Here is a 12,111-nt window from a genome sequence, read left to right on the forward strand (position 1 = left end):
GACCACTCAGTGAACTGCGGGAGTGTTTAAAAAAAGGGACATGAAATTTGTTTTGAAATGAAGCAATCGTCTATAATCTTAATGACTTTTTGTCTCAGAAAAAGATTTTTGTGAGGCTAAAACTTAATCACACAGCATAATCACACAGCACAGCCCGGTCTCATGGCAGTTCGTGTAAATGTGACGTTATTTTAATCTATTGATTCGTGTTCATGGGGACGTTTTTCTCGTTTTTTACGTGGTGGCCAGCACGAAAATGTGAAGTAATGTGTTTCAATGGGAAGCATATTTCGTGGCCGCAGCACGAAAATGGTAGGGAGTAGTATAAAAAGCCGAAAATCTGCGTACGGAGGTTGGTCGGGGTGGTGGATGGGTCAAACAACACAGGACTTTCACCCAGGCGAGCGGGGATCATTGGCGTGGCATTGTGGCGCGTCCCCCACGACCGTCTCCCGGCGTGTAAGGCGCCCTTTCCCCGTCGGGTTTCTCCAAAACCCAGCCTCCGCCATCCCGTTATTGCGGCCGCCTCGCAACCACCTTGCAGCTTATAGAGCGTCATTTTCGGGCGTATCCCAGCCGTCTCCTGGCGTTTATTGTGGCGCGTACCCAGCGGGCCGCCTCGCGGCCGCCTCCCAACTTATAGAGCATCATTTTTGGCCGTCTCCCAGCCGTCTCCCAGCGTCCTTTCCCCGAGAAAATAACGTGACATTTACACGTAAAAAACGAGAAAAATGTCCCTGTGAACACGAATGAATAGATTAAAAATAACGTGACATTTACATGAACTGCCGTGAGACTCTGTTGAATCACAATACATTTTGAGGGGTACAACATCAAATATGTGTATAGATTTCTACTATTTTAATGCTCTTATAATGTGCATAAAATTAGGCACCAATCAACATTAATTTCCAGCGCAACGGTGAACCTTCAATGCATTCAATGAGAACCATAGATATTTACAGAACCCACTGATTTTCCAAATGTGGTTTAAAAGGAGAGAAAATGTCCGCTTGTTTGGGTCACAGCTAGACCAGATACTAGTTTTGTTGAGACTGTGAAGGTTACATAATCTGTGACCTTGATTTTGTAATATTTAAAAGCTGAACAGTGAGGTGATGCTGGAGTGAGTGGTTAGTTACTAATAGAAGTAAACAACTGATGCGAGCTTCTAGCTGTCACTCAATCTATCACCAGAAATTCACAGTCTCAACAAAACTAGGATCCGGTATAGCCATGACTCGCCTGTGTTTGACGTCATAACAATAACCATGAAGTGACATTAGGCTTTTCTTTGGAAAAACACAAAAGAAGGTGTGTGTAAACGATGGTCAAGCATCAGGGGAACAGAGGCGAAATGTTGAATTTTTCTTCGTTCTTTTTTTTTCCTTTGGAAAACAAATCAGAACACTGTCTTCAGGCTTTGGTGTACACATTTACAGCATCCGATCAAAAGTATACAGCTTCTCTGCCAATCACTCTTTCAGCAATAGAAAATGCATACAAAACTATCATCTGAATCATAACTTTTAAACTTCTCATATAGAATGGCATAACTGCAGCCTAAGTGCATAAAGTTACAGCACTTCATTAAAACCTAATTACATTATGGGGCCACATACCTTTGGAAAACAAATCAGAACACTGTCTTCAGGCTTTGGTGTACACATTTACAGCATCTGCACAAGCAAAATATAAAGAATGTATTGCATTACATAGGCTACATGTACTACGTCAATATCCCATTGTACACTATCAGTGCTTGCTAGCAAGCCAGACAGAATGTTAACACACATGGAACGACAACTAGTTAACGTTCGGGAATACTCGCTTAACATACACTGTTGTCTCATACATATATACCGAAACTGTACTGAGATTAAACATAAAACATATGATAGACACTGAGTAATATTGCTTCCAATGTATGGACATGACTAGCGGAGTTTACGGCTAGCCATGTTAGCCTCAGTACACAGAAACTCACGGTCAAAAAGAAACATTAACAAACTTTCTGTCAAACAATGCAAAATGCAGTATGATCGTTACAGTGCATGGGAATAATATAACACATGAGATCGACATCGAAGTTATCAACCTAAACATCAATTTACTTTTATCCATCCATCCATCCATCCATCTTCGTCCGCTTATCCGGTATCGGGTCGCGGGGGTAGCAGCTCCAGCAGGGGACCCCAAACTTCCCTTTCCCGAGCCACATTAACCAGCTCCGACTGGGGGATCCCGAGGCGTTCCCAGGCCAGGTTGGAGATATAATCCCTCCACCTAGTCCTGGGTCTTCCCCGAGGCCTCCTCCCAGCTGGACGTGCCTGGAACACCTCCCTAGGGAGGCGCCCAGGGGGCATCCTTACCAGATGCCCGAACCACCTCAACTGGGAAGGAGCAGCGGCGAAGGAGCAGCGGCTCTACTCCGAGCTCCTCACGGATGACTGAGCTTCTCACCCTATCTCAAGGGAGACGCCAGCCACCCTCCTGAGGAAACCCATTTCGGCCGCTTATACCCTGGATCTTGTTCTTTCGGTCATGACCCAGCCTTCATGACCATAGGTGAGGGTAGGAACGAAAACTGACCGGTAGATTGAGAGCTTTGCCTTCTGGCTCAGCTCTCTTTTCGTCACAATGGTGCGATAAATTGAATGTAATACCGCACCCGCTGCGCCGATTCTCCGACCAATCTCCCGCTCGATTGTCCCCTCACTCACGAACAAGACCCCAAGGTACTTGAACTCCTTCACTTGGGGTAAGGACTCATTCCCTACCTGGAGAAGGCACTCCATCGGTTTCCTGCTAAGAACCATGGCCTCCGATTTAGAGGTGCTGATCCTCATCCCAGCCGCTTCACACTCGGCTGCGAACCAATCCAGTGAGTGTTGGAGGTCATAGGCCGATGATGCCATCAGGACCACATCATCCGCAAAAAGCAGCGATGAGATCCCCAGCTCACCAAACTGCAACCCCTCTCCACCCCGACTACGCCTCGATATCCTGTCCATAAATACTACAAACAGGATTGGTGACAAAGCGCAGCCCTGGCGGAGGCCAACCCTCACCTGAAACGAGTCCGACTTACTGCCGAGAACCCAGACACAGCGCTCGCTTTGGTCGTACAGAGATTGGATGGCCCTGAGAAGGGACCCCCTCACCCCATACTCCCGCAGCACCTCCCACAGTATCTCCCGGGGAACCCGGTCATACGCCTTCTCCAGATCCACAAAGCACATGTAGACCGGTTGGGCATACTCCCAGGCTCCCTCCAGGATCCTTGCAAGAGTAAAGATCTGGTCCGTTGTTCCACGACCAGGACTTAATCCGCATTGTTCCTCTTCAACCTGAGGTTCGACTATCGACCGAACCCTCCTTTCCAGCACCTTGGAGTAGACTTTACCGGGGAGGCTGAGAAGTGTGATACCCCTGTAATTGGCACACACCCTCTGGTCCCCCTTTTTGAAAAGGGGAACCACCACCCCGGTCTGCCACTCCTTAGGCACCGTCCCCGACTTCCACGCAATGTTGAAGAGGCGTGTCAACCAAGACAACCCCTCCACACCCAGAGCTTTAAGCATTTCTGGACGGATCTCATCAATCCCTGGGGCTTTGCCACTGTGGAGTTGTTTAACTACCTCAGCAACTTCCACCAGGGAAATTGACGACAATCCCCCATCATCCTTCAGCTCTGCCTCTACCATAGAGGGCGTATTAGTCGGATTTAGGAGTTCCTCAAAGTGCTCCTTCCACCGCCCTATTACTTCCTCAGTTGAGGTCAACAGCGTCCCATCCTTACTGTACACAGCTTGGATGGTTCCCCGCTTCCCCCTCCTGAGGTGGCGAACGGTTTTCCAGAAGCACCTTGGTGCCGACCGAAAGTCCTTCTCCATGTCTTCTCCGAACTTTTCCCACACCCGCTGCTTTGCCTCTTTCACGGCAGAGGCTGCAGCCCTTCGGGCCCTTCGGTACCTTGCAACTACCTCCAGAGTCCTCTGGGATAACATATCCCGGAAAGACTCCTTCTTCAGTCGGACGGCTTCCCTGACCACCGGTGTCCACCACGGTGTTCGTGGGTTACCGCCCCTTGAGGCACCTAAGACCATAAGACCACAGCTCCCCGCTGCAGCTTCAGCAATGGAAACTTTGAACATTGTCCACTCGGGTTCAATGCCCCCAGCCTCCACAGGGATGCACGAAAAGCTCCGCCGGAGGTGTGAGTTGAAAGTCTGTCGGACAGGGGCCTCCTCCAGACGTTCCCAATTCACCCGCACTACCCGTTTGGGTTTACCAGGTCTGTCCAGAGTCTTCCCCCACCCTCTGACCCAACTCACCACCAGATGGTGATCAGTTGACAGCTCTGCCCCTCTCTTCACCCGAGTGTCCAAAACATACGGCCTCAGATCAGATGAAACGATTATAAAATCGATCATTGACCTTTGGCCTAGGGTGCTCTGGTACCAAGTACACTTATGAGCATCCCTATGTTCGAACATGGTGTTCGTTATAGACAATCCATGACTAGCACAGAAATCCAATAACAAACAACCACTCTGGTTTAGATCAGGGAGGCCGTTCCTCCCAATCACGCCTCTCCATGTGTCTCCATCATTGCCCACGTGCGCGTTGAAGTCCCCCAGCAGAACTATGGAGTCCCCCACTGGAGCCCCATACAGGACTCCATTCAAGGTCTCCAAGAAGGCCGAATACTCCGAACTCTTGTTTGGTGCATACGCACAAACAACAGTCAGGCCCTCCATCTGGGCCTGGCTCCAGACGGGGGCCCCAGGCTTCCTCCAGGCAGGGTCACATCATCTCTACCTCGTTTTTTCATTGGGTTTTTGAACCATTCTTTGTCTGGCCCCTCACCTGAGACCACTTTGCCTTGGGAGACCCTACCAGGAGCACAAAGCTCCAGACAACACAGCCCTCAGGTTCATAGGGACACACAAACCTCTCCACCACGATAAGGTGATGGTTCCCGGAGAGGCAGTTTACTTTTAGAAAACTGATATACTGGTTGAAGTACTTTGTACACTGAACCTACCCGATCAAAAGTATACAGCTTCTCTGATCGGGTAGGGAAGTAACGCGACACTACACGCAGCATATCTGTAGTACCAAAGGTGGCTCCATTCACAACTATTAAACAAGGCTGTTCATTTTTGGCGAAAATTATATATAACAATACACTAGGGCTGCCACCTCTTAGTCGACTAATCGGTCGTTTTGGTCTTAGTCGACTAAGATTTCTTTAGTTGATAAGTCATTTTTTATGCTTATTCATGCTTAATTACTCATTTCCAAGAAACTTATGGGCACATTTCTGGTAAACACAAGATTTAAAGTGGTGCTTTTGCAGGATTAATTGTGGAGAAAGTCAGTTTTACTGATGGTTAATTAACTACATTTTATATTGTGCTTTTCTAGTCTTAACCACCTCTCAAAGAGCACAGCTCTGTCGATTACATCAACGAATCGATTAATCGACAAAATCATATGTGTTAGTCGACTAAGAATTTCTTTAGTCGAGGACAGCCCTACAATACACTACATTTGTAACTCTGTTACATGAGCTTAAAAATATGAATATTACCAGCTGGTTCCATTGCTGTATTTCTATGGAAGTTTCTTATATTATCCACACACTGCTGCAGATGATGTATGGAGGTTAACTCCATACACTGTTGTGGTGACAGCTCAAAGAAGTACATTAAACATTTATAATTTAAAGTCTTTGGTCATAACAGTGACAGTAACATTACAGGGCCAGTGCGTAGGATTAAGTGGCATGCAGCAGTGAGGTTGCAAATTGCAACCAACTGAATACCTCTTCCCCCTTCGTAGTAGGACCTACGGTGGCCTTCAAGTAACGTAAAAAAAACTACTACTGTAGAAACATGGAGGTGCAACACGGTGGGTCAGTTTAGCTGATAAGTTTCTCAAAGTCCCTGGAGGGAATCCCCTCCTTTCTCCCCAATGTTTAATATGTGATTATGGCCTTGGTTCTGCATTTGTGATGGGAAGTCCTGGAAACCATCTTAAAATGTAACAATAGGGTGGCCGGGTTGGCTCAGTGGGTAGAGCAGGTGCACATATACTTCGAGGCTTATGCCTCAATGCAGAGGTCCAGGGTTCGAGTCCGGCCTGTGACGATTTCCTGCATGTATTCCCCCTCTCTCTCCCCTTTCTCACCTAGCTTCTCACCATCGATTAAAGGTGGAAAAGCCCCAAAAAAAATCTTTAAAAAAAAAAAGTGATTAAGTGACGTATGTAAGTGTGTGTGTGTGTATGTATACTGTATTTGTGTGTCTGTATATTTTTGTGTCTGTTCTCTTGTATAGTTTGCGACATGCATAATTTGATGACTAACAGGAGTTTGCTCTGCCTCAACAGGAGCAGTATGAGCTGTACTGTGAAATGGGCTCCACCTTCCAGCTTTGTAAGATCTGTGCAGAGAACGACAAAGATGTCAAGATCGAACCCTGCGGTCACCTTATGTGTACTTCCTGTCTTACAGCCTGGCAGGTATTGTAATGAACAATACTGCATATATTCAAGCAAAGGCGTACATCTGTGGCTTTGGCCACAGATGGATTGTTTTTGCCATTACACATGTACAGGAGACATTTTCAGTTAATCAGTTAATGGTACATTTTCATCATCACATCATCTCTGATGATGCATTGCATCTATTTGCAATATACTGTTCAGTTTTACAGAAAAACATAAAAACATAAAACGTCACATGTGAGTTCTGAACATTTTAAACCATTCAACATTGCAAATTTTAGATTTACATGTGGGAATTAATCTGATTTGAAGATTAAAATATATATATATATATATATATATATATATTAGTGCTGTCAAACGATTAAAATATGTGTCATAGTTAACTCGCAATTAATCGCACATTTTTATCTATTCTAAATGTCCCTAGATTTCTTTTTGTTCAATAATTTTTTCTCATTTTAATGCTCTTATCAACATGGAAAAGTGGATCGGCTTGCTTTGTGCTTTTGTCGCCTGGCTTTGACGAGGGGGCGGAGAATTGGCATCAGCTGTGTGCTTGGCCATCAAGTGGTATTTCAGACTGGACGTGCATGATAGCTCAGTTCACAACGACAAAACGCACAGATCACTTTGGTCTTGTCAATGGAACCATTTGGCAACTTTTTAAAAGTAAACTTTCCATTCAGAATCTTATTGGCATCCATTTCGGCGTCTCACACTCGCCATCCACTCAAAACGTAACGTTAGCCTACTAGCTACTCTTTGGCTGGCTTGCAAGCCCAAACAAGTGTGTGCGGCGTGTCTGTTGTTTTGTTTCCGGTCTAGCTAGATCTGGTGTGGTGTTGTAGTTTTTCTAACGTTACTAGCTGTTGCAACAGCATGTGAAAAAAACTACAGTTTGCTATGCCAAAAAGAACGTTAATGTCGCGATAAAAAAATTGACGCTGTTAAAATGGGTTTGCGTTAACGCCGCTGCATATATATATATATATAATCGAAATATCCAGAAAATATGCAGTTGAGAAAAGACTACTGAATAATAGAAGCAGCTTAAAAAATAACTCCCTTCGTCTCTCACTTCCCCGCGGTGTCCTTCCATCTGTCCTAATCAAATTTCCACTTATCAGTCAGTAGCGGAAGTGAAAACTGAGTGTGTGTATACACAGTATATTCTAGTGTTTCTGTGTTTTTCTGCTTCCTGCTGTGTGCAATTTTTTTCTAATGTGTCCCAATGCACACTGTCCTGCACTGCTGTGTCTGTTGTGTTTGTGCACTCATTTGTGCATCAGACACTGTTCTAGCAAAGAGTGTTTGTAATTACTTTGTCCTAATGAGTTGCGTCCAGAGACTCCCTTCTCCCCCCTCTCTCCTTTGCATGGTACATCTAAGTTAGAGTCACAGAAATGGCTGCACTGACTCTGATGTTATTGATATCTGGCAGGGACACACAAACACACACCTTCTCTCTGCAGTCCTGGACACAAGCCCAAAAATCTGTCTTGCAATCACAATTCTGTATCCATGTTATTTTGAGATGGCTGAAAGTGCATTTGTTCTAATTCTCATGGACAGCAGAATTAGGCCTCATTTTGAATCTTCTTGTTGGTGTTGAATATGTATAGAATCATTGAACTTTCTGCAGGTAAAATTGCTGGAGTCATTCTGTTTTGGAATAGTTTCAAAAAGAGACCAACAGACCACACAAGCAGACCATATCTCAACACTGCTTTTCAAACATCTACTTTAAATCTTTGGCAGTGGAGCTTTTGCGAGGGAGGACATGGAAGATGTTTCAGAGGACAATGAGTCAAGGTTTTACACATGAATTTGAGTGCTCTTTGTTTTTTAGTCAGTCAGCGCTATAATAGTTTCCATTTATCATTAGCCTTTGGTTTGCATTGTGTTAGACGGAGGAGTTAATTTTTAAATGAGCAATGAAACACGTTATACCAATAAAACGTATTCAAATTCATTGCTTTTTATGTTTACGCTTACCAAAGTGATGTTAAAGATGAAGTGTCTTTTGAAAGTCTCTTCAGTAGCTTCTGTGGTAATGCAGTCAGTCTGTGCTTACTGACACAGGCAGGAAGTCATCCTCAGTGGTATTTTAAAGAGGTTTTGCAATCTTCCAAAAAACTAACATAAACTCAAATTATGCCAAAACATTTTGGAGATATCTTGCCCCAGATTTATTGTTTTTGTTCACAATTATCACAACAAATAATTAATAAATTCCTACATGGGCTGCAAAGCATTTATTAAATGGGGATCTATGGTCCACAGTCCACATGTAATTTTAAGGGTCCTTGACATGAAATGTCTTGGAAAAGCCTGACTTAAGTGTTTGAGCAGCTTTTGGAGCACACACACGAGTGTTTGGTTTGCTACTCTTCTTAAGAGGTTCATTGTCATGCCTACAAAGCTGGGAAGATTTTTGGGGTGTTTTTACTCTGAACATAGCTGTAGGTTTAGTAAATGAGCACAGTCTTTCCAGAGCTCAGTCCTGTGCTCTGTTAACCGTGGGACTTGGCAGCACCCACATTACTAGTGTTTGTTTGTCATACTTCCTGTTATGACAACTCAACGTAACCCTGCGTCCTCCGCAACCTCAGTCAGTGATTAAGTGACGTATGTAAGTGTGTGTGTGTGTGTGTGTGTGTGTGTGTGTGTGTGCTTCAGTAATGAAGTATTTTCCTCCACATTAATAAAATTGTGAGTCAGAGAGAGGGGGAACCCTCCTAACCAGCACAGGTCATTGACTCAGTGGTGGTTCCCTACATCTTTCCTCTCACTCTGTATATTAGTCAGCTCCGGTGGATGAGACATACACTCCTCACTCACAGCTGGCTGATGATCTATGTAAATTCCACATCCTCCACATGAGAGGGTTCCCTTGTTCTAGCTATTACTTTTCTCCTAAATCAATGCAGCGAGGACTCACTGAGTGATTTACAGGGGCTTTTCTGTGTCTTCTATTTACCAGACTGTAGGTTTCATTAGATTATAAGGTTTGTGTAACTAATGATTGTATGAAGATAATTGGCAAGTAGTAACTAGTTCTTTTCACAAAGTGCAAAGTCAACATTGTCTAGAGTGATGCAAACAGAGACAGTATGTTTGACTCTGAACTTAATTATTTTTTTTATTTGGTGACTTATATGGGCTAAAACTGCTTAATCCATCCTAAAATTTGGATGATGTTGAAAGCTGCTCAAATCAATATCTTTATTTTAATAATGGATAAAATGACTATGTACAAAAAAGAAGCTAACACATTTAAAATATCAACTTTATAAAGTAATAATATGTCACTGTTGTGTTTACAGCTCCAAGTGACCAACAACAATCAATTAATGCTGGTTTAAGTGTTAGAGATAGATGTCAAAGTTCCATAAGATAGTACTTAATTGAATGTATTTTAACTTGTTATGATGACCTACTTTAAATTGTCACATAGTGATTTAAGTGCAGTCCATTTAAATGCTGTTGAAACAACGGTTAAAAATCTAAATCTAAAAATCTGCACTCCTCAACCAGTTTTGCCCAGTTTTAACCTAGACGTTTAGACATGTGAAAGTCACTAAATCAATGTGGGAAGGGTGAGTATATTCACACCCGTTTTTTGAACAAAAGGGACATGTTCTGTCTATTTCAGAGTAGAAGTGAAGCTAAAGAGGATTTTCCCCTTCACTATGACAGAAGTTCAGGAGCAGCTTGTTTTAATTTGTCACTTCAGTTGTGTCTGTTGCAGTATGGTTTCTTCAATGTCTATGACCATCACACCATATTCTCCTCCGTCTAAGTTCCCTTCCTTTTAACCTCCCACTCCTTCCCTTCTCCTCCCACTCTGATTAGGATTACATTTCAAACATGCCTTTGGTGTGTCCCCCGCCAAGTCGCTAACCATATGGCCACCACAAATGCAGCTTTGTTCTCAGTAAATATTGCCTGCCTTTGATTGTAGCCCCTGACTGTCAATGGAGACAGATGCACTGAAAACCAAAACCTCTTTTATCCTCTTATTTATGACCCCTGTTTGAGAGGGGAAGCCATGTGGAATATGGCCAAATAATGTTGTAAAGTTTCAAAACAGTTTTCCCTCGAGAGGATCTACACAAACGTGTCCAGTCAACTTTGCCAGAGTCCTTTCATGAATCAGGGAAATAAGAGTAAAACATAGGGCAGGAGTGCAGAGCATAAACTTAACCATGTGTGTCCCAGCTGTGTACAGGAACAGCTTTCCTGCTTGACTTGACCCAAGTGATTCCTCATGTTCCCAAAATTCAACCGCAACAAAGCCATGCTCATCTGATCATTAGATTTAAAAACGTCTATGGCGTTACACATGCAACCATCGCACCTGTGTCTGTGTATATCTGTGTGTGTTTGCAAGAAATATCCTGTTATGTGCAAACTCTTTCCCTTATCTGTTCCAGGAATCGGATGGTCAGGGTTGTCCATTTTGTCGTTGTGAGATCAAAGGCACAGAGCCCATAATTGTCGATCCCTTTGACCCACGAAATGAGGGCACCAAGTGCTTCTTCCTGGACCAGCACAGCTGCCCCATGCTGGAGCTGGATGATGAGGAAGACCGAGAGGACTGCCTGGCCATGAACGGACTGGCCAACATCAGGAAGGTGAAGACTTTTCGTACTAGCTGGTAGTTGATCTATTGATACGTAGGGCTTAAAGAAATTAGATTTGCCTTTTCTTTAAGTTGTTTGTAATACAGGGGAAAGTCCGGGGCATATTTATTTATTCTAAGAATTACACTTAAAGTGTAATTTTGGTATTTTTCACCTGGACCCTTTTCCCTCATGCGTTGGTGTCTAAGTAACAAAAATCATTGAAATTGGTCCAGTATTGAGCGAGAATGCTGTAACTGGGCAGCCGCAAACCGGGCAGCAATGTAACCCTATAGGACAAATGTTCAACTTCAGTTAGCGTCCACTAAAAGTTCTGTTTTTGCCGCTGACATGCTCAGATTAATATTCTAAGTGTCTGACAACCAAATAGAAAGGATCCCTACAGAGATAGACCTTTTTGTTAAAGAGTAAGATCCTTTTTGTTGAACACGAAACCACTATTGCCAAACTGACAAGATTAAGGGTTTATTTCAACCAAACCAGAGTGGTGATTGTTGGAACAGTGGAAAGATGAACCAAGACGGCTTTGGATTATTTTATTTTGTTTCTGTTTTACTTGAATAAAGTGTGTTTTACGATGATACAATTACTGTTTATTTAAATGGAGTCTGGTGGGTTTGGTGATGGTGATTTTGGGGCTGTTTAATGTTAAACATAAAAGATTTTAGTCTTTAACAAAAAGGTCTATCAGGTACTATCCACAACTTTTGCTGTGGAAACACGGCATAATAAAACCACACAAATTAGAACACACAAAGAGGGAGTGTGCCTTCTTTTCCTGCTCAGGACGCCATTACTCCAATATATCTTTACATAGCAAATAGTTGATTGCTAATATATATTAATGTTCAACATCTCATATATATAATCTTTGGGACACATCTGGAGCTCTGTTAAACATTACGTACATTGCGTAGAATTGGTATTTTTTGCAATTTGGCGCCCC

At 43.4% G+C, this 12,111-nt stretch overlaps 1 protein-coding gene across 2 annotated transcripts in view; it reads left to right on the forward strand.

Annotated features, from left to right (window-relative positions):
- cblb (Cbl proto-oncogene B, E3 ubiquitin protein ligase) overlaps window positions 1-12,111 on the forward strand; it is a 104,936-nt gene that overhangs the window by 73,676 nt on the left and 19,149 nt on the right. For both annotated transcript variants that reach the window (XM_031311099.2, XM_031311100.2), the window contains exons 9-10: window positions 6,400-6,531; window positions 10,956-11,156. In XM_031311099.2, the coding sequence (XP_031166959.1) occupies window positions 6,400-6,531; window positions 10,956-11,156 (333 nt within the window). The remainder of the gene's footprint in view (window positions 1-6,399; window positions 6,532-10,955; window positions 11,157-12,111) is intronic.

This window comes from Sander lucioperca, chromosome 13 (assembly GCF_008315115.2).
Source record: "Sander lucioperca isolate FBNREF2018 chromosome 13, SLUC_FBN_1.2, whole genome shotgun sequence".
Classification (NCBI taxonomy): domain Eukaryota; kingdom Metazoa; phylum Chordata; class Actinopteri; order Perciformes; family Percidae; genus Sander; species Sander lucioperca.